The 22936-nt window shown below is 36.6% G+C and overlaps 2 protein-coding genes across 3 annotated transcripts; both read left to right on the top strand.

Annotated features, from left to right (window-relative positions):
• Nucleotides 1-82: 82 nt before the first annotated feature.
• On the top strand, nucleotides 83-10806 carry LOC125250982 (NACHT, LRR and PYD domains-containing protein 1 homolog). 2 transcript variants are annotated; one of them, XM_048163833.1, is made up of 14 exons: nucleotides 83-441; nucleotides 1381-1448; nucleotides 1605-1745; nucleotides 1906-1926; nucleotides 4413-6096; nucleotides 6314-6397; nucleotides 8133-8300; nucleotides 8397-8480; nucleotides 8626-8793; nucleotides 8884-9045; nucleotides 9136-9216; nucleotides 9302-9376; nucleotides 9492-9645; nucleotides 10668-10806. In XM_048163833.1, the coding sequence occupies exons 2-14, from the start codon at nucleotides 1430-1432 to the stop codon at nucleotides 10683-10685; spliced, it is 2859 nt and encodes a 952-aa protein (XP_048019790.1). In that variant the 5' UTR covers nucleotides 83-441; nucleotides 1381-1429; the 3' UTR covers nucleotides 10686-10806. The 2 variants fall into 2 exon arrangements, with proteins under 2 accessions (XP_048019790.1, XP_048019791.1); XM_048163834.1 differs by having other exon boundaries at nucleotides 83-1165.
• On the top strand, nucleotides 10687-19826 carry LOC125250984. Its single transcript, XM_048163835.1, has 15 exons — nucleotides 10687-10826; nucleotides 11037-11114; nucleotides 11918-12103; nucleotides 12231-12389; nucleotides 12514-12585; nucleotides 13706-13765; nucleotides 14052-14135; nucleotides 14247-14327; nucleotides 15071-15220; nucleotides 16711-16869; nucleotides 17727-17810; nucleotides 18195-18338; nucleotides 18453-18611; nucleotides 19116-19214; nucleotides 19298-19826. Exons 2-15 carry the CDS (start codon nucleotides 11050-11052, stop codon nucleotides 19497-19499), a joined length of 1704 nt encoding a protein of 567 aa, XP_048019792.1. The 5' UTR covers nucleotides 10687-10826; nucleotides 11037-11049; the 3' UTR covers nucleotides 19500-19826.
• The last annotated feature ends 3110 nt before the right edge of the window (nucleotides 19827-22936 follow it).

Genomic DNA, 22936 nt, shown 5'->3' with positions numbered 1-22936 from the left:
CAAAACAGGCTACAGAAGTGGGAAACGATATGCATTTTTGATTGTTCGGTTCAGCATGTTCAAAGGTAGTCGATTACACAAATGTTTACACAGATAGTCTACACTCTCCTGTTAAAACAGATCCAAAAAATGAAACACAGATAAGTTATATCGGCACTTTTTAATGTAAAAATGAAAACCTATGCAAAGCCACTGAAATGAAAATATAGGTCATTTAAAGTTTTTATTTATAGGCTAACTGCATTCTATAAAGAAAGTTACGACAACCGGATGGCTTCAAAGTGATTCAGACACACTGTTGGAATTTCACAGTGTTGGAAAAAACTTGATAGTGCGCCCTCAAGGCGGGTCTCATTTTTAAATGAAAAGTGAAAGTATTTTACTCTCCTGCATCATTATCTGCTCAAGCTCTTAGGATACAAAGCTATGTCCAAGCTCCAGGTAAATATGGCGTTTCTGACATTCTTGACTGACTAATGATACTTTTAATAACTACCAAATCACTTGTTTTTGTATTTCCTGTATTAAACATTGTGTTTTACTATTGAACACAAGACGTACTTTTACGACGTTTAAAAAAAGTACATTTTGTTTGAAGATTTTGTTTCGTCAGTTTTAATTAATTTCGTCAGTTTTAATGTCGTCGTCAGTTTTGAGATTCGGTTTTGTTATCTAAAATAAAATTTAGCCTAATATTTTAAGTTTGCACGACATAGATAAAAAGTGAAACTAAACAAAATTAACAAATTGAGTCATGAAGATGAAAGCAACAGGATGACCACGCAGTGTACTTCCGGCAGAGGGCGCTACATGAATCCAAAACTATTAACACACGAAATGTTTGCTGTAAGTAAGAAATATACCACAACATAAGCTAGGCTACTATTAAGAACACATATCCTCTTTAATATAGGCTACACGTTCCACCTCGTTCATGTTGTCACACAATATGTGGGCTATTCCTTATTTTTTTTTACCATGGGTAGAATGGAGAATATCTCGTGTTTTTTTTCCGTGGGTGGGTGCTCAACCATTTCCGTGGGAACTCGAGCCCCTGCCCTGACCACATGACTACTGTCCAGTGTGCGTTTCTGTATTTGTGGGTGTTTTCAAACTGGTGGGTGTTTATAAATCATGCAATGAAAATGAAGGATTTGTTAAAGAGGTAAGTAATGAATAAATGATTATAAATGAATTAATTTGGAGATAAAATCATTGATATTTCTAAGCTACAAGATACTGGAACTTACTTACCTACTGTTGAAAACTCATACACACAAAATAATTCTTTCCTCATAATTGTCACATTTCCCCCCAGTTATCTCAGTGGCAAATGGTGTCCCCAATTCACCAATACATAAAATTTGCCTTTTTTCTCAGGTTGAGCTGGTCATTTCAGATAAGAGGATTGACATACTAAAAACAGCAGATGGACGTGTCAAATGATGGTAATTTACAGCCCCATGAACACACCAGTCAGATCAGGACTGATTTGCATAAACTTATATAATAATATTTCTGTTATAATAATATTTTATAAATATTTGCATGTAAACTATGGTTAAAAAAAATATCATTAATGACATGCCTTTCCTTTCTATTAGAAGAAAAAGGGGAAAACATGGAGCCTCATGGAGTCTCTAAAATCAGTATCTCTGCCCAGAGTGGAAGCAATATTTCAGCACCTGTGTTATTAAATTCAACAGTCACTGGAAATATTAATATTTCTAATAATTTCTTTCCAGGTGAGTGGAAGTATCTTTCTCTGTTGGTGGAAATGCCGCAGCCGAACACAGCTATATTAATTCTGTTGTCAATAATTAGAAATGCAGATTTCCAAAGAATCAAATAATATACTTTTTCTAAAATTCATAATAATCTAAAGTTTTCTTATTCCTGCTGTAGGACCTGTGGCTGAAATCACAGGTACAGTACTGATGGGCAAAATTACTAGTATTGCAATTTTTGACCATGTTTGTATGACCTTACCCAAAAATGAAAAGTCATAATTTACTCACCCTCATGCCGTTTCAAACCTGTACAACTTTCTTTGTCTGCAGAACACAAAAGAAGATATTTTGAAGAATGTTGGTAACCAAACGGGTTGACATTTCTCAAAATATTTTATTTTAATTTATTTATTTTTTTGTTCCACAGAAGAAAGAAAATCATACAGGTTTAAAACCATATGGGTGGGTTGCACCAATAAGGGTTAAATTAAGAACAGTTTAGAGTTAATCTAGGATTTGTTAATCTAGGCTTTATTTTAAATCAAGTTGTTTTGCACTTAATTTCAAACACAGATTAACAATTATAATTCTAACCTGCAACAAAGAGTCTATACAAGTTCTTTTCCTGCAATCAAAACCTCCATATACGCTTAATTTTCTCCGCCATGTTGGATTTGCCATTGACAGCAATAATGTTAATATTCCATTTCCACCAGAAACTCTCTCTCTGACTCTGACATAAGTAGCTCTTGCAGAAAAAGGAAATAAACTGTAAATGTCAGCCACAGGTGTATAAAATAAAGCACCTAGGCATGCAGACTGCTTCTACAAACATTTGTGAAAGAATGGGTCACTCTCAGGAGCTCAGTGAATTCAAGCGTGGTACCGTGATTGGTTGTCACCTGTGCGATAAGTCCATTCGTGAAATTTCCTCACTACTAAATATTCCACGGTCAACTGTTAGTGGTATCATAACAAAGTGGAAGCAACTGGGAACAACAGCAACTCAGCCATGAAGTAGTAGTCCACGTAAAATCACAGAGCGGGGTCAGCGCATGCTGAGGCACACAGTGTGCAGAAGTCACCAACTTTCAATAGCTACAGACTTCCAAACTTCATGTGTCCTTCAGATTAGCTCAAGAACAGTGCGAAGAGAGCTTCATGGAATAGGTTTCCATGGCCGAGCAGCTGCATCCAAGCCTTACATCACCAAGTGCAATGCAAAGCGTCGGATACAGTGGTGTAAAGCACGCCGGCACTGGACTCTAGAGCAGTGGAGTCGTGTTCTCTGGAGTGACCAATCATGCTTCTCTGTCTGGCAATCCGATGGACGAGTCTGGGTTTGGTGGTTTCCAGGAGAACGGTTTTTGCCTGACTGCATTGTGCCAAGTGTAAAGTTAGGTGGAGGGGAGGATTGGGCTTGACCTCTTAGTTCCAGTGAAAGGAACTCTTAATGCTTCAGCATACAAAGACATTTTGGACAATTTCACGCTCCCAACTTTGTGGGAACAGTTTGGGGATGGCTCCTTCCTGTTCCAACATGGCTGCACCCCAGTGCACAAAGCAAGGTCCATAAAGACATGGATGAGCGAGTTTGGTGTGGAGGAACGTGACTGGCCTGCACAGAGTCCTGACCTCAACCCCATAGAACACCTTTGGGATGAATTAGAGCGGAGACTGTGAGCCAGGCCTTCTCGCCAACATCACTGCCTGACCTCACAAATGCACTTCTAGAAGAATAGTCAAAAATTCCCATAAACACACTCCTAAACCTTGTGGAAAGCCTTCCCAGAGTTAAAGCAGTTATAGCTGCAAAGGTTGGGCCAACTCCATATTAAATCCTACGGATTAAGAATGGGATGTCATTAAAGTTCATGTGCATGTAAAGGCAGGCGTCCCAAAACCTTTGGCAATATAGTATATTTATAGTATCAATTAATTCAGTAATATGGCAGCGTAACTTATGACAAAACAACTGAGATGAGTAGAAAAAAACAACTATCTCCAGTCTTGACAGCGCCGACCTGTCCGTTTGATCACCGACACAGAGGTGCACCAAGATGAATGACGGATCCACATCCCAGACTCGATAGCAGGCACACCATACAAGTCGCCACAACCCTCACACTCTGCCTGCTCAATGCACTTTATTTTTAATTTTAATTTGTAATAAACACTTCTCTGAAACCGGATGACACACCCTCTGTTTCTATCTCTGTTCAGTCATCTACATATTTTAATTGTAGGTGCACTTTATTTTATTTAAACCTCCTCAACCTGTAAGTTTAAAAGGAATCCCTAATTGAGATTTAAATCTTAGTTTAAAGTTATGGAGCAACAGGGTTAAAGTTAATATATCTTATATATAAATTAAATCCAGGATCAAAATGATGGTTTAAATGTAAACTTGCTTATTTTTAAACAAGGTTTAAAGTTTGGTGCAACAGTAATATTAGATAAACCTTGATTTAATCTAGATTTAAGATGAATCCTTATTGGTGCAAAACACCCCATGAGTATTAATAATGATGACAGAATTTAAATTTTTGGGTGAACTACCTCTTTAAGTAGGTATAATACCCAATATTGTTACCATATAGAGAGAATTATCAGTACTTGTACAATTTTATATATATTCACCAAAATGTAATATATAAATAAAAATCCTTCTTTTTTTTGCAGATACAAGCTCACTGATCGCCGAATACAAGAAGTCCCTGCTGTCTGAATATGCCTACATTACAGAATACACTTCGCGTGCCGGTGAACAGGTGCTGCTTAATGACCGCTACGTTGACTCGCTGATAGTTCAGAAACACAGAGAAAAGAACGAGCGAGAGAATGAGATGTGCTCTAGAGGGCAACGATTCTTCAACACCAGAGAAAGTAACCAGAGAAACCAAAACATCAGCCTTGATAAGCTGTTCGGTCCAGAGAATGGCTCCAAAAAAGTGACACCAACAGCTGTGATTCTCCAAGGTGATTCTGGAAGTGGGAAATCGATCACTGCACAAAAGATCGTTCTGGACTGGGCCTCTGGAGAGCTCTACGCTACACTTTTTGATGTAGTATTTCATCTAAGATGCAAAGAACTCAGTGGTCTCTCAGGTGAGATGAGCTTGGTGGATCTCCTTGACTGCAGTTTAACTCCAAATGAGATTGGTCAGATCTTAAAAGACACATCACAGAGGATCTTGTTCATCATTGATGGTTTTGATGAACTCATGCTTTCTGAATCCAAAGAGTTATTGCCACAAAAACCAGTCATCAAATCCCACCCATTGACCATTGTTTGCTCTCTTCTGAAGGGACGTATGATGAGAGAGTCCTTCCTGCTGGTTACTACAAGATCGAACGCTGTAGACAAACTGGAGATCATTCTGAAAAAGCCTCAGTGCTTCATGGAGATCATGGGATTTTCAGAGAAAGGAGTGAGTAAGTACTTTCAACAGTTCTTTGAGGATGAAGAGTTTTCAAGTCGAGTGTATGAGCAGGTGAAGGTACACGAGATGCTCTACACCGCTTGCTTCATCCCAGTCATCTGCTGGATTATCTGCACAATTTTTAAAAGAAAAGGAAAAGATGGTGTTGTAACTAGCGAGTTGACGACCACAACGTCCATATTTGTTGATTTTGTGTTCACTCTCTTGAAGCATCACAGTAGTTTGAGTCAGCAAGAAGAGCTCGACCTCCTCAAGAACCTGGGTCAGCTAGCGGAGAGTGGAATGCCGAAACAACAAATCTTGTTTCCCAGAAAAGATCTTCCAAAGGCACTCTCTGATTTACCAAACATTCCCTTCCTTTGCACATTTCGCCAGCAAGAGAGAACTTATCTGAAGGAGATGTTTGGTTTCATGCACCTCAGCTTTCAGGAGTTCTTCACCGCTCTGTTTTACATGTTAACAGACGAGGCGGATGCAAAAATAAAAATCAAGGAGCTACTGGAGTCAGCAAGCCATGGGAGGCGCAATGAGTATCTCTTTCCTGTAATCCGGTTCCTTTTTGGTCTCTCAAACAAGAAAGTAGGCTGTTTAATCCTGGGGGAAAAGCCACGGTCAACATCTTCCTTTATTCGCAAGGAGCTGGAAAAATGGATCAGCAAAGTTATACAGAAGGACACAGTGTACGTGAATGATTTCATTTTTCAATGCTTGTATGAGCTCCATGATAAGAACATACTGAAGAACGTCATGAATTTCTGGGAACGTTTAGGTATTAACATACGCTGGTCTTTGAAGGGGATCGACTGTCAGGTTGTGATGTACTGCCTCCAGTATTCTTCACGCATTATCAGAATGGAAGTCAAGTGCAATGCAAAAGATTTAAAGATGCTTCATCCTGCACTCTGCAGGTGTACAACTTTATGGTATGTATTCTTAAATTATATGCTATTACAAAAACTACTGTATATATATTTTATGGTTTCCAAACATTACCATCACAGTAGTGTCCAAAAGTTTATTACCATCTCATGTTTAAAATCCTTGATGATGTATACAGTGTATTATAGTTCTTCTTAACTTATATGAGAGGATTGGTTTATGTCATGAAGACTTATTGGTTTCTGGTTTGTGTTTTTGAAGGCTGGATTTTGATTCTATATCTGACACCGATGTCAACCTCCTGACATCAGCCCTGGGGAGGAAAAAGAACGTGGACTATTTGAAGTAATGTTCTCTTTCTTGGTTGTGATTAATGTGCTACTCTTTTTATATGTGTAAATGCAACAATGCCACCATTGCCTCAAGAATGAGTTGTAGGAACTAAATGGCTCCACGTCTTTATTCCGTTCCTGGGTTAACATATTTTGTTGATTCTAGAACAACATTCCTGTCTAAAAAAATTTAATCCTAACCATATCCCTACCCCTAAACCTAAACCTACCCATAAGTTATTCCATAAATCAGAGGGAAATGATAGGTGAATAATGCTTATGTAGAAGCACCTAACCCTGGTTGTAAGCCTAAAGTTGACATAAACTGTAAACTTGTCTCTCAGATCTGATTGGTTGATTGGAATTTTCCAGGATGTTGAACTTGGTTAAATCAGATTCTACGTAAATGGCTTGCAAGTTATGGTCAAACTGTTACTGTGATTTTGCCAAATACATAGGTGCAAACAAACTCCTCACCTTTAGGTGAGAATTCACCTTTTTGAGATAAAAATAGGTCACCTATGAGATTTGTGTAGATCAGATGAGAAAGTGTTTTGGGAGAGGGGTGATCTTTTGTTGATCCAGGAACAACATTCTTGTCCAAAAACATAGTCCAAACCATACTCCTACCCCTAAAACTAACCTTACCCTTAACTTATCCCTAAAATTAGAGGGAAATGATAGGTAAGGATGATATAGAAGCCTCTAACCCTTGTTGTAAGCCTAAACTTGACATTAACTAACCTGTCCCTCAGATCAGGGGTGCATTTTCTGAAAGCATCGTTATGGTCAAAAGTCCCATTGAACTCTATTGGTAACAACAGAACTTGCTAACATAGTTTACTTTGGGAAACGCACCCTTGATCGGTTGATTGGAATGTTGTTCCAGGATCAACAAAGATGTTGATTCAGGAACATGTTGAACTTGGTTAAATCAGATTCTACTTAAATGGCTTGCAAGTTATGGTCAAACAGTTGTTGTGATTTTGCAAAGTAAGACATGTTCCTGGATCAGCATCTTTTGTTGATCCTGGAACAACATTCTTGTCCAAAAACATAGTCCAAACCCTACTCCTACCCCTAAAACAAACCCTATCCTTAACTTATCCCTAAAATTAGAGTTAAATGATAGGTATGAATGATATAGAAGCCTCTAACCCAGTGGTCTAAAACTCAATTCCTGGAGGGCCACAGCTCTGCAGAGTTTAGCTCCAACCAGCTCCAACTCACACCTGTTTAGAAGTTTTGTAGTAATCCTGAAGATCTTGATTAGCTGGATCAGGTATGTTTGATTAGGGTTGGAGCAAAACTGTGCAGAGCTGTGGCCCTCCAGGAATTGAGTTTGAGACCACTGCTCTAACTCTTGTTGTAAGCCTAAACTTGACATTAACTAACCTGTCCCTCAGATCTGATTGGTTGATTGGACTATTGTTCCAGAATCAACAAGGATGTATTTCCAGGGACATGTTCTACTTGGTAAAATCATGTTCATCATGATGGAACTATGATCTGATTGACTAATTTATCCATCTTTCCACATCTTTCCATGTTCAGAAAGTTGTACATTCTCATTCTCTTCTGCAGCGTGTGACAGATACTTCTGATGCTCCTGTTTTTGCAATACTTTATATTTATGCATCCACCACAAATGCATGTTCAGCAATTTTAAATGATAGTAAAGAACATTTTTATGCCACATCATAATTAAAATGAAGAGTTTGTAAAGCAGTGTTATAAATGCATTGCAGGATGGAGGATGGATCTCTATCAGATGAAAGTGTGCAGAAGATCCTGAAAACCCTCAGTGGACAAACATCAGTGGGTAACATTCGACTGGTGTTGAGGAACATCAGCGAAGCCAATATTGATTTGACCATGAACTTCCTTGTGAAAGAGATGATGGATAGAAGCTTCAGGTAAATAGATGGCACATACCATGGACATGAACGTCAATGTTTCTGGTTTAAATGTATGTAACTGATGTTCATGTTCATTTCATTTGATATTCACAGCGTTTGCATTGCCAATCAAGCAGAAACCATACATAAGGGTCTTTGCTCAGAGTTCACAATGGCAAGCCGAAATAATTCTGTCTGGTAATTAATTTCATATATATTTTCCAACAAACATCATTCTCAGTTAAAGTTTCTTACATTTATTCAGATAGGAATATAACATTGTTACTTAAAGATACTTGGATACTAATAACAAATAATGAATAATTGTTACATCTAATTTCAGGTTTACTGTTGGGCATTCAGAAGGACATCAGGGTGAAATCTCAGAAAAGCATGGTCTTTGTTCTTATCAGGGGTTTACAAAAATATCCTTCGCTCTCTGTCCTTTCTCGGCAGTACCCATGACTGAATTCCTCAAAGCAACCCATAACCTCAGATGCTTCTCAGAGCTGTACAGTAGTTATTCTCATTTTATTTAAATAAAACCCATCCTTTTGGGTTTTTACATGCATAACATTGGTATTTGTATGTTTGTTTCAAGGAAAAGCATTGAGTTTGGTGTGAATGTGGATGCTCTGCTGTCTTTCCTGAATTGTGTTCCTGGTTTAACTGAGCTGGACATATGTGCAGAGTTCCTGACAGATATTTGGACCTCCAGAATTCTGTGCTACCTTCAAGTCAATCCTAAGATTTCTCACATAAAGTATGGGCAAATAATGTTTACATATTAAGCTGTAATCTCTCAATAAATATAAAGCTGATTTGTATTTTGATCACATTTATAATCTTTTAGGTTTCATGTGAGCAACCTCATGATTAGTGATGACGAAAGGGTCTGTTCAACATTTTCGGTCTCTAGAAAGCCATTTCGACGGTAAGTCCGTATCCTTTCTTTTCATTTGACTTGATCCATCTAGCTTGTGTTTATGCTAAATAACTGTTGGTAAAATCTTTTTTAGGTACAAGATGCATGACAGTGAAGAGAAAAATCCATCATTGACTCTTGCAATGGACAGATGGGGTCATGATATTGCGTAAGAATTCATGCATGAAATATCCTCAATTATTTTAACTTGAACACTTGAACCAATTTTTCAAGTGTTTAACCAAGATTTTTTCACATTTATAATTATGAATGATTCTTTCCAGATATGGTAGCAGTGGAGAGCCGGGATATTCGCATGTTCTGGACAAACCGGTTCTGGTGAAGCTCATGCTCAGTTTCCCTCCTTTTAAAGGGTCTAGTGTCAGTTGGGAGGTTCTTTTCAAAAGGCTTTACCAACTCATTCTAACTGACAGAACAGTGAGTTTAAGTTTATTCACTGTTTAAAAAAAAAAAAAAAAAGATTAGTTGAGAGAATGTAAAAATTTAACATTATGCATTCTGATTTTTAGGTTCTCTCAGTCTACTGTTTTCTATATTTTGTCGATTTGAATGTTTTTATTCACTAAATGTACAATGGCAATAAATTCATCAAGGCAACTACAGTTCTCTTGTTCAGAAAGTTTTCAGTTAGTAACACAATAAATTGATCTATCATTTTGCTAGCCATATATAGTTTTATAGGACACTTAAAATGTGAAGTGAACTATGCTATCTTTTCTTCTACCTTTAAAAAGCAAAGATATATGGGATATAGTTTTAAAAGTTTGTGCTGTACATAGACCTCAACACTTGACACGCAAACCAATCAGTAAACAGCAAAACAATAATCTTGTTATTAGGACTTGTCACTCGTATTGTTTTGAATGGGAGAAAGTGAAACGGGCAATATGGCGGAATAAGTCCCGCCTTCTAAATAAGAGCCAATCGCCGACTGGTAAAGTCATTGCGTCACTGCAGCGGCCGTCAGAAGCACTGGTTTCTATAGAAACAGTCAGACGCGTGCCTCTGAAATGAGGCACAGGAGACGCGCATTTACATCTGCGCATGCGCATTAGCTTGATCCAGCCTAAAAAATACATTTTTTTTTAGATTTGATTGGTGATTACAAATATGAAATTTAATCGTAAGATTGGCGAACAGTTTTGGAGAATTTTATGTTTCCCCATTCAAAGAGCTGCATGATGCCCAGGATGCCCGAGAGGCGTTTCAAAGATGGCCGCCGAGTGAAATGACTTGTCTTAAAGGGACTTTGATAAAACTGACTTTAACTGACTTAAGTTATAGTTATGTTTCAAAATCAAAACTTTTCAGAACATTAAATCATCATGATTTTTAATAAATATGCTTCATATGCAATAATGAAAACAAAATGCATTGGCCTGAGGTGAATCTAATAATATTTTTTTTATTATTTATTTTTATTTATTTAATTTTTTTAGATGCCCAGAGTTGGATGAGCATACAGATTCTCTGCTGCTGTTCCTTCACTCTGTTCCTGGTCTGAAGGAGGTTAAAGTTTGGCTAAACAACCTGATTGAGAGCTGGGCGGCTGGTCTGTTCACCCTCTTCCTGTCTTGTTCCAGCTTACTTCACTTGCAGTAAGAATAACCTATTGTGTTTTTCTACCTGAAAACGTACTAGTTCCATGGTGTAAATACTATTACATAGACATTCACTAGCACCATGGCATATAGTTAATGTATCATGGTGTTACCATCTGATACCATAATGCCACAATACCATTTGCAAGAATACAGTTGTCTTCATTCTGTGCTTAAATATAAACACAATGAATTCTCTTTTGGCAGATTGAATACCAGTATGTCTGTTGTTAATGATGTGGAGAGTCTGGGTGTGATGAGAGAAGATGGAGAAGGTGGAGTGAGGTAACACTGTTTTAAACCTGTTTTAAACTTTAACCCCAACTATACTTTCTAGTAACATTCACTTAGATTTAGAATTGACATTTAGCAGTTGTATATTTTTTTTTCTTCTGAGCTTCTTGCAATGCATTCTAGAATTGCTTTATAAGAATGAGATGCTGCCTTAAACCCAAAATATAGTTCAACTTTTTCCACATATGCGAGGATCAGTGTACAGTGCGTGTGACGCAAACTTTGTCATCAGAAGAGAATGCGCATTGCTGGATTTTGGGTTGCACATGTACATTTAATTTTTAATTTATTTATTTTTTGAAGTAATTAGTTTATCCACAAGTTGGCAACCGTGGCCCTGGGGTGTTAATTCATAAGGTAGTTAAAGAAAAACTGCATGAAACAGAAACAGACCGGAACACATGCAGGCTACAGCAATAAGTGGAGGCCTACATAGACGAGAGACTGTGCGAAGAGGTTAGAAAGTACCCTCATTTGTACAACTCTAGCATGAAAGAATAAAAAAGTACATGGGTTGTAACTCAAAATTGCACATGCGTCGAACACCTGTGTACGAGTCAAATGAAGTATACTTTGCAAGGCTGAGCGTTTGACTGTGCTAAAACAAAACGTGTTAAAAATTGAAGTGTACCCAGGGCTTTAGATGTTGAAAAAAGCATCTGGTATTCTGAGATGGTTATTAAAATTATCACCAACTTTTCAGCAGGTCTGGACATTCTGAGAGAATATAATTGCTTAAATTCATTTTTGTTCTTTATAGCGTTATGCTATGTTTGTCCTCTGTTGTTTTGCAGGCTGTCTGTCGGCTGTAACCATGTGAATTATTTAGATGACTGTGATGATTTCGACCTCTTTAAACCTCTGGAGCACAAAGTGGTTCCCTGCATCACCATCATAGTGACTGATGACTCTGAGAATGCAAATGCTGACTGGAGGAGATTCTTTCAGGCCTACAACCAGCTGAAAGTCTTGACTGAGTGGTAACTATTTCAGCACCAGAGAGCGAGAAGAGAGTGTTTATATGTGTGAAATAGGGAGAATAACAGACAAATAAGCAGCGTTTTAGTTCAGAATGATTCAAAAATCTCAATATCTGTGCTTTAACAGTTCATCAGAGTACGATACGAGTGTGAGTGATCTACTCTCTGCCCTGAACTCGGTCTCTGGTCTGAAGAACGTGGATCTTATCTTCAGATTCATGACAGTGGATGGAGCGTCCAGAGTCCTGGATCTCATTCAGATGAAACCCAGTCTGAGTGCATTTTAGTGAGAATTCAGTAAACTTCTTTTTATACGAGTACACATAGATGAGCAGACCTGAATTTGCACCCTGAATTTCGTGATGAGAAAAGCTCACATTATTGTACCACTGTGTTTTTTTGTGGCTCAGTTTTTTGGCAGTCAAGCAACCTGAGACAAGTAAAGCGAACCTCAAGAAAGGCTACAGGAATGAATTCTCCAGGTGAGGCATTAGTGATTCCTGTACTGAAATCTAACACGTGGATGGTACGTGGCTAGGGGAAACATGGGTAACACAACTGTTGTAATGATCCTTTTCTGTGGAGTGACAATGACCAGCATCAAGAAGACATGTGGCACTAACTCATGCTTTATAAAAGACCACAGAGCACATAGTACTTAAAGGGATAAAAGGAAATTCTGATAATTTATTCAAGTTGTTCCAAACTTGCATGAACTTATTTCTTCTGCTGAACACAAAAGAAGATATTTTGAATAATGTCCATCAACAGTTTGGTTACAAACATTATTCAAAATGTCTTCTTTTGTGTTCGTCAGAAGAAAGAAATACAGGTTTGATACAACTTGAGGGTGAGTAAATGATGACAGAATTGTCATTTTGGGTTAATTATCCATTTAATTTGAGCATAGAGAAGAAGAACTAACTCTAACAGCACTCAATACTATTACTCTTCATCGACTGCCCCCTAGTGGTGCTATTAAGCAATAACATTATTAGTGCATAACGCAATACCAGTGTTATCATTTCATGTACAGTAACAGTATTTATAAATATATTGTTAACACTTATTTTTATATTTTCAGTTTTCATTTTTTATTTTAGTTCAAGTTTTAGTAAGTTTCTTTTGTGCTTTTGTCATTTTTAGCATTTTTTTAATGTTTCTGTTTAACTTTTATTTGTATTAGTTTGTTTTAGAACATGAGCTTAATTTTGTTTCAGCTAGCTGCCAAGGCAATATTTTAGTTAATATGTTATCTTATTTCAGCTTAATTTCAATTAATGTAAATTATTTTTAATATTTCGTTTTAGTTAACAATAACACAATACACTGCAAAAATATAACTTTCTATCACAACAATAAAAAACATGCTTAACAGATCTGTAATTTCTGCACATTCGATTATTAATATATATTGGAATATATAAATCAAGGTCAACTATTATAAACATATTAATTAAGATTAATGTAAATTGTAAAATAAATGCAAACAAAGCATGAATTTGACAGCTGAATGGTCGCTGATCCTGTGTTCTTTCTGTTTCAGACTTCACTATGCTTTATAAACTGTTATATATTGTTATTTCTGTGGTTGTTTTTCAGTATCCTTAAGATGAGTGAGAGTGAAGAGGACAGTGATTCAGACAGATCAAATGACTTTTGGTGGGATGACAGTTTTTACTTAACTCTAATTAGAACCCATTAGTGTAATCTGACGAACAGCTTTTCAGAGTGAAACAAGATATGGCATTAGTTATAGTGCGAGTCTTGATTTAATCAGTCTGAACTGGATTAAAAAAGTGTATCAGTTTTTGATTTTAGTTTGACTTTTTGTATTATTTATGGTGAGGATATGCAATATATTTTTGGATTATTCATTGCAGTTGTATTTGAGGTAGGAAAGTGTTCATACATCTAATAGTGAAATGGTTTGTGAAAATATTCACAGCTGGCAGTCTGCAAGACAGATGTCAGGTGACAGTGATGAAGATTGCTTGCCCTCGCCTCTCAGTGACTGCAGCCATGAAATCATGTGAGAAAATACTGTATATTTATGATACTTCTGCTCATCAGACTGTAATAAGTTAAATCTGCAAAGAAAAGAAAAAAAAACTAACACAGGCTATGTGTCTTTTACCTGAAGTGATTCTGATCAGCTGGACAACGTGGAGCGTATTCTTTGCTCAGAAATCAGGATGTGGAAATATTTACCTGGACAATACAGGTAGAGAGAACTGTAATGTACAGTATGTTTGATGAGTGGTTTGGTTTGATATGACTGTACTAGAAATTACTGAATATTTTATGCTGCTACTGTATTTAGAGCAATTGCGAATGGCTAGTAGGAGTTAAGCCCTGTTAATGCTTAACCAGTAGAGAGAGCATGGTGCTAGCAACATCATGGGTTCGTATTTGCATATATTGAAAAAAAAAAGTATTCCTTGAACACAATGTATGTCACTTTGGATAAAACCACCTCCTAAATGTATCTCAGCCATTTTAAAACAAGTGGATTCACATAAATCTTAAACATAAATCTGATAAAATGTTAAAATTCCCTTCTAGAAGAATTACTCAAAACAATTGTTACTCAAAACTAGCCCAAAATTACCCCAGTCGTGTTTCAGGGGGTGTCTCCTGGTAAAAACCATTTCAAAACACGTTCCAGGGGGTAAAATCTGCATTTTTGGCGGGGTTGCCCTGGTAAAATTCGCATTCCAGGGCCTAAATATCATGTTATTTTGGGTTGCTTCAACACGTGGACATGAAAAACAACCTGCAGCAACAGTGTTAAAGTAGCCAAATTCAAAGACTTTGCAACGCTGCATTATGGTGATATACAGTATGTTTGCGTTTGACTCACTATGTGTTGTTCCTTCACAAAATGTTGTATACTGCTATAATGTGTTAAGTCTAACTTTACTGCTTTATGTATTTATTTATTTAGTATTTCTGTTTCCACTTTAGCTTGTTTTTGAAGCGCAATGGCTCCAGTCCCAGCACACAGTCACTGTTCTCACAGATAGAGCTCATCCTGTCTGAAAACTCAGGAGAAACTAGCAGTGACTGGAAAACCTTTCTACAAGCATATAACCGATGCAAAGGGATCTCTATAAGGTAAAAATAAAGTTGTCAGAAATATTTCATTACTCACTATAAAACAGAACCTTCATATTCATATTAATATTAAATCAATGTTAATTTATTAAAGAGGCCATATATGCCCTTTTACAAAGCCTTGATTTTGTTTTGTTTTTTGCGGTCTACTAGAAGTGGTTTTCATGTTTGAATGTTCAAAACAGCTTATTTTTCACATATTTGACATTGTTGCAGCACCTCCCTTCACAGTATGTCTGTTTAGTTTCTGTCTCTATGAAGCCCCTCTTGCTGAAAAGCACAATGTGCTCTGATTGGTTGGCTGGACCAATGTGTTATGATTAGTCAACTGTTTCCAGTGTGTTTTGGAAATGTCACGCCCCTTACCATAACTGTGAGTTTCAACACACTACTAATGCACCTCAACCAAGCCTTGCCCTTGCCCTGCATATGCCTTGGGCAGAAATTATAGGATTAGTTCACTTTCAAATTAAAATTTCCAGATAATGTACTCACCCCCATGTCATCCAAGATGTTCATGTCTTTCTTTCTTCACTCGAAAAGAAATGAAGGTTTTTGATGAAAACATTCCAGGATTTTTCTCCATATAGTGGACTTCAATGGCCTCCAAACGGTTGAAGGTCAAAATTACAGTTTCAGTGCAGCTTCAAAGCGTTCTACACGATCCCAGACGAGGAATAAGGGTCTTATCTAGAGAAACCATTGCTCGTTTTCAAAAAAAAAAAAAAAAAAAAATTATATACGTTTTAACCATAAATGCTCATCTTGAACTAGCTCTCTTCTTCTTCTTCTTCTTCTTCTTCTTCTTCTTCTTCTTCTCTATTAGAATTCCAGCAGTGTAGACACTGCTAAGTGTATTACTACCCTCCACAGGTCAAAGTTTGAACTAACTGTTATATACTTGCACTAGCTAATTGTATATGACAATTATAATAGAGAAGAAGAAGAGAGCTAGTTCAAGATGAGCATTTATGGTTAAAATGTATAAAAATTTTATTTTTATTTTTTTTAGAAAATAAGTGAAGGTTTCTCTAGATAAGACCCTTATTCCTTGTCTGGGATCGTGTAGAAAGCTTTGAAGCTGCACTGAAACTGTGATTTTGACCTTCAACCGTTTGGGCTCCATTGAAGTCCACTATATGAAGAACAATCCTGGAATGTTTTCAACAAAAACCTTTATTTCTTTTTGACTGAAGAAAGAAGGACAGGTGAGTAAATTATCAGGAAATTTTAATTTGAAAGTGAGCTAATCCTTTAAATGAGGAATACTGCGACATGTACGTTCCCGTAAGAACTTAAGACTACAATGGAGGCATTTCAGGGAGTTCAGAAACAGTGATATCAGTGCGCACTGATATACAGAATAACTGCCTTTGGAGTGACTGTTACTTTGCAGACCTTTTTCACGCTAAAACAGCAACAATACACACTAAAGATAAAGCATAAAATGATCTCTAACTAAATATGAACTACTTTCCATGCAACAACAGCAGTCCTGCATTTGACGAGAGTGTGGATGCTCTCCTGTTGTCCCTGCACTCTGTGTCTGGTCTGAAAAAGGTGCAGTTGACAACAGACAGCCTGACTGAGAACTGGGCACCAAAGATCCTCTCCCTGTGTCATACATGTCCCAGCCTTCACACCGTCTGGTATGATGTTCTGCCAATACTTCTGCTAGAAAGAATGAAAACTAAATAGCAATTTGAGTATTCTCTTAGATAACTATATTTGTGTTCCACATGAAATATAATGAAAAGTTATGAAGTAATGATAGTCTTTGCTTCTCTGTTGTGACAGAGAGATATCTTGAGTGAAACGTGTTCTTGAACAATCAAAAATGTAGGGTGGGACTTGATTTTGTCCATGGGGATTGTTTGGATGGTTGTGGCTTTGTATTGGTCGATTTCATGTGAGTGACTGGTTGTCCCGCCCTCACACCAGTAAACATCATCAGAGAAGAAATGGAAGAGGGATTTTTTTTTTTTTTTTTTTTTAATTTTAAAAAATAATGTGCGCAGTTAAATGATTTTCAAATAAATATTGCAATATTCCATAAAAAATAAAAAAAACAAGAATTTTTGTCATTTTGATTTGATTGTGACTTTAAATGACATTGAATGTTATGGTGTTTGTAAGACCTATTTCTTTTAATTCTAAAAATAATTTTTATCAAAAAATTATTGCATTACATCTGAAATCAGAAAGTCAGTTGTTTGTAGGAATCTAGGCCATTGAATTGGAAATCAGTAGATCATTTTTTTTTTTTATTATGCAATTTTTATTATTTTATTATTTTATTGTCGTATACTAAACAATTAAAATATACTGAGAAATTAAAGCAGGTGGATCAGATATTATGGTACATTAAAGTGTGTGTGTGTGTGTGTGTATATATATATATATATATATATATATATATATATATATATATATATATATATATATATATATATATATATATATATATATATATACATCAGCCCCCCTTTTTGTTCTTGCCTGTCAGTTTGCAGGTGGAGTACGACAAGAGATACAGTGTGCTTAATGTGTGTTCCTCTCTCAGCATCACCAAAAACATCACAGACACTACGTGAGTTCATCCCTAACTGTCCTCGTTATAATGTAATGACACAGATTCTTAATATGTGACCCTGTGATCAATATTTTAAAAGATGAATAAATAAGCTTTCCATTTATGTATGGTTTGTTAGAATATGACAATATTTGGCCGAGATGCAATTATTTGAAAATCTGAAATCTGAGGGTGCAAAAAAAATAAATAAATTTTATACATATTTATGGTAGGAAATTTTGAAAATATTTTAATGGATCCAAATTATAATTTTGACCAATACAATGTATTGTTGACTATTGCTACAAATACCATGTGACTTATGACTGGTTTTGTGGTCCAGGGTCACATTTGAGCATACAAAATATGTACTTTTGACTTATATAGTCGTCTCTTTTCAAGCTGGACAGTTGACATTCGTTTGGCCCGTAATAGCAAGAATGAAGTATCCCCATCATTCATTTCATTCACATCACCATGTTCAGAGATTCCTAAACTCAATGAACTCTTTGAAACACTTGACATTCTTAAAGATTTAGAAGAAAGGTAAGGATTCTGCCATTTCATTAAATGAATAGGTCATAGCAAATATGAATCATATATATTTATCATTTTCCATCAGTGAACTCAACATTTCTAATTATTTTGCTCATAATCCAGCTGTTCAGAGCATGAAGAGCTTGTGAGCGATTTGATGTCCAGCTTTCTCTGTGTTTCTGGTCTGCGGAGAATCGGACTTGAGATCAGAAGTTTAACGGAGAACTGGGTGAAGTGGATTCTGTCCTTAGCCGAAGTCTGTCCCAGTCTTCAGGAGATCAGGTGAGAAGGTGTTTAAAGTGTTAGTTCACCCAAAAATGAACATTCTGTCATTAATTATGACGTTCCACACCTGTAAGATCTTCGTTCATCTTCGGAACACAAATTAAGATATTTAAAAAAAAAAACGATGGCTCAGTGAGGCCTGCATTTACAGCAAGATAATTAACACTTTCAGATTCCCAGAAAACTACTAAAGACATATTTAAAACAGTTCATGTGACTACAGTGGTTCAACCTTAATGTTATGAAGCGACGAATACATTTTGTGCACCAAAGAAAAAAAGAAAAAAAAGTCAATATCTAGTGATGGTCGATTTCAAAACACTGCTTCATGAAACTTTGAAGCTTTATGAATGTTTTTTTTCAAATCAGTGGTTCAGAAAAGTCATGTGATATCAGTAAACAAGGCTTCATTATGTCATAAGTGTTTCGAAATTTCAAAGGTTCACCACTATTTTGGTAAACCTTAGTTATACATTTTATTGAAATGTGTTAATGTTTCAGATATGACTGCATAGAAAGTTGTGGCTTGTTGTTGGAGGACGTTGTGAGGATCCTGCAGAGCTCTCAGATAGATTCAGATTGCAGGATTATCATCACAGGGTCTGTCCTATAATCTTATTTAACCATTTATTAAAGAATTGCACCCTTTTTAATGGTTTAATGACTGTTCAATCTCTTTAAAGGATGAAGCGTGGTAAAACGACAGATGGGCACACTGAAATCATGATGGACACATCCAGATCACCATCAGCCTGCGATGAGAAAGTGAAGGTCACCTTCTGTAGGAACTCTCAAACAAGACTATTCACAATAGATGGCATTGAGACAGAAGACAAGGACCCTGAAGACTTCATCCTTGAGGATGAAGACTTTATCATTTTTTAGAGATATATGGAAAAAATTAATCCTATAATAAACCTTTACACATATAGTTAATTATATTTTTAATTCATCTTATTGTTTTAAAGTGACAGATTTAAAGTGTCAGAGAATATTTGGAACCTGGGTGGTTTTACTCAATATTGTAAGATGAAATTAACCAGGACAAAACTAAACATGGAAGAAATGTTGAAGAAATGTGTGAACTAGTGTTGTAGACCGGCCTCAAGACTGGTCAATACCACAACTGTGAAGATATCACTAAATTGCTGTTGCATTGTTTGATTTATTTGTTAATTTGATTGAAAGTAAAACTTCCTGCTTCAAATGCAATCAAGAACTTATTTCTAATTTGGTATCTTTTGTTACTGTTGTGCGAACCAACCAATCATCTTCGGCCTTTCCGTAACAGCATAAAGCTCAGCCGAACAGCTGATCATAGCTGTAGGGCAGGGTTTTTATTTCTCATCTCCATAAATATATCTAGTAGTAAAGCTAATGCAAAGGCTAGAAATCAATGAATCCTTTGCTGATACTTCCTCGTCATTGTGGAGAATGCAGTTCATGGTTACATAGCAATTACAGCACGCCACGGGAGAGGAAAGGAGGAGAAAGCGGCTCAGTCACGCTTTCCACGTGTTTTTAGATAGGATATATGAATGGCCCCTAAGGTAGGCTATAATTTAAGAGTGGCATATAAGGTTCCGGGAAATCCAGCCTTGATCATTTCTGTATTCTCTTTGATATATTGATCTCTCCTACCATTGAAGCTAGATCTGTCTCTGTTAAAAATAGATGCTTAAATGAGAACACTAGTGTACTGTTTATGAAGGCTATATTTTTAATGGAACAGAATAGTGAAAACTACAGGCATTTTACTGTAAACATTTGAGAAAGTTACTGTAATATAATCATACCCTCATTTATTCTCTTGACTAAAGATGGCAAAAACTTGCATATCAACCTAACCTAAGTTTTGAGGTTAATTGATCTAATTTAGTTTATCTGAAAAATAATGATCTGTGACTGCATGTTGAATATGAAGGTTTTTTTTTTTTTGTCTATTTTTTGTAAAAAAAAAAAAAAAAAAAAAAAGTAATTTGTGGATGTCAAATAAGCACAGTGACAGCGATTCGAGAGCAGTCGAGCGGCTACACCCAAGTGTTGCTATCTGCAGATCAGAGTAATGGGCGTGACGAAAGGTCTTTAGGGTGTGGGGTAGGGTGGTTAGAGGTTAGTTACCCAACTTACCCAACTTTTTCCTGAGACAACTGAGTTTTAGATGATGGGAGGCATTTCTGGTTTGGAGAAGTTCCACTAAAAAAGACTGAAACAAATCATTTCAGATCATTAGGTTGTGCTACAAATAAACATTACCTGTCAGTTTGTCCAAATGAGCTGAAAACTTCCTTCAAATTTTATTTTCAGACATCATGAGAATAATGTAACACTTGATATTTTTAATAGGGTTGCCACCCACCCTTAAAATACAGGATCGTCCCGTATTTACAGGTAGCCTAAAATGATGCGACCTATATCAAATCAATACCGTATTTTACATAGGCCCATACGTTGAATAGTTGCATAAGGAGTTTGCAGTTTGTAGAATAACCAATAGCAAATATAAAGAAATCAATTTCACAATAAGTAGTAAAGAAGCTCGTTTGCGCGTGTTCACATTTCATCATCTATTTTAATGATGTAAGTGCATGGTCTAAAGTGCATGGCGCAAGTGCACTTAAGGCATGTCTGAATCCCCTAGTTGCTAGTTTAATGACGGGAAAAATGGTTGGCGTACCCGGCGCATGGTCTAAAAGGGTTGTCCCTAGTCTCTTAATGAGTAATGTGTGTGTTTTAGGCATAACATGCAATAAACCAACCAGAGTCTCATCTTACATCCCCTTTAAAAAGGCAGTTGCGCTCGCACCATGGTGCATTCGCTACTTACATGGCGCAAGCGGAAAAACTAATTCATTTTGTAGCGAGGAAACAGATCTACTCATGTGCGAGGTTAAAGCACGTGAGCGGACCATCTACGGGAAAAGCCGGATTACACCAAATCATTTTTATCTTCATGCACACAATAATAATCTTTTACATTGTAATCCTTTTATTTTTAATACTTGGCAGGTTTGTGTGCTGCTAGTCAATGGCGCAGTCATTTTAAAGGGATAGTTCACCCAAAAATGAAAATTTGATGTTCATCTGCTTACCCCCAGCGCGTCCAAGGTGTAGGTGACTTTGTTTCTTCAGTAGAACACAAATGATGATTTTTAACTCCAACCGTTGCTGTCTGTCAGTCAAATAATGCTAGTGGATGGGAACTTCTACTATAAGAGTAAATAAAACTTGCATAGACGAGTCCAAATTAAACCCTGCGGCTCGTGACGACACATTGATGTCCTAAGTCAAGACACGAAACGATCGGTTTGTGCGAGAAACCGAACAGTATTTATATCATTTTTTTACCTCTAATACACCACTATGTCCAACTGCATTCATCACTCGATTCGTTTGGTCTGATCGTGCTCTGACAGCGGCAGTGATGTCTCGCGCATATACTTCAATGAGAGCGAGACATCACTGCCGCTGCCAGAGCGCGATCAGACCTTACTAACGAGTGCTGCACACGGTTAGACATAGTAGTGTATTAGAGTTTAAAAATGATATAAATACTGTTCGGTTTATCGCACAAACCAATCGTTTCGTGTCTTAGGACATCAATGTATCGTCACGAGCCGCAGGGTTTAATTTGGACTTGTCTAAGCAAGTTTTATTTACTCTTATAGTAGAAGTTCCCATCGACTAGCATTATTTGACTGACAGACGGCAACGGTTGGAGTTAAAAATCATAATTTGTGTTCTACTGAAGAAACAAAGTCACCTACATGTTGGATGCGCTGGGGGTAAGCAGATAAACATCAAATTTTCATTTTTGGGTGAACTATCCCTTTAAGATAGCTCAAAATAGCAACGTGCCAACAATGCACCTGAACACACCTCGTTTTCAGACCAGCACTCCCATGGGCACACAAATGGACACAAATGCATTTGCTATTTAAACAATGTGGTGCAGGACATAAAAATGATAACTGCTTCAGGCTGAAACTAGCAAAAAACACATGCGTTTGATATAATTTTACTAGTGGGTGCAGGACACTATAGTTCATTTATGTAAGTGAGGATAGCAAAATAAAGTAAACTGTGATTTATTATACCCAAAAATTCTTCATACAGACACCAGTAACATTGATAAAAATTTGGGACCATAAATTATTCAGACACTTTGACCTGACCATGTTTTGCTTAAGTGTTATCTGAAATAATTAAGGTTAATTTTTTTCTGACACAGTTCATCTCTGAGATTTTGTCATATTTTATTACCCTTTTTTAAACTATAGTGAATAAATTATTAATGAAATGTTCAAAGTGTCTGAATAAAT

This window comes from Megalobrama amblycephala, linkage group LG17, assembly GCF_018812025.1.
Source record: "Megalobrama amblycephala isolate DHTTF-2021 linkage group LG17, ASM1881202v1, whole genome shotgun sequence".
NCBI classification, from domain to species: Eukaryota; Metazoa; Chordata; class Actinopteri; order Cypriniformes; family Xenocyprididae; genus Megalobrama; species Megalobrama amblycephala.
This window is presented reverse-complemented; position numbering and strand designations above follow the sequence as displayed.

Coding starts and splice junctions, on each gene's coding strand:
- LOC125250982 (XM_048163833.1), top strand. Junction 1,746..1,905: donor TTCTAATAATTTCTTTCCAG/GTGAGTGGAAGT, acceptor TTCCTGCTGTAG/GACCTGTGGCTGAAATCACA. Junction 9,217..9,301: donor TCTAGAAAGCCATTTCGACG/GTAAGTCCGTAT, acceptor AATCTTTTTTAG/GTACAAGATGCATGACAGTG.
- LOC125250984 (XM_048163835.1), top strand. CDS start 11,050: ATGTCTGTTGTTAATGATGTGGAGAGTCTGGGTGTGATGAGAGAAGAT. Junction 18,339..18,452: donor CTTAAAGATTTAGAAGAAAG/GTAAGGATTCTG, acceptor CTCATAATCCAG/CTGTTCAGAGCATGAAGAGC. Junction 19,215..19,297: donor TGCAGGATTATCATCACAGG/GTCTGTCCTATA, acceptor ATCTCTTTAAAG/GATGAAGCGTGGTAAAACGA.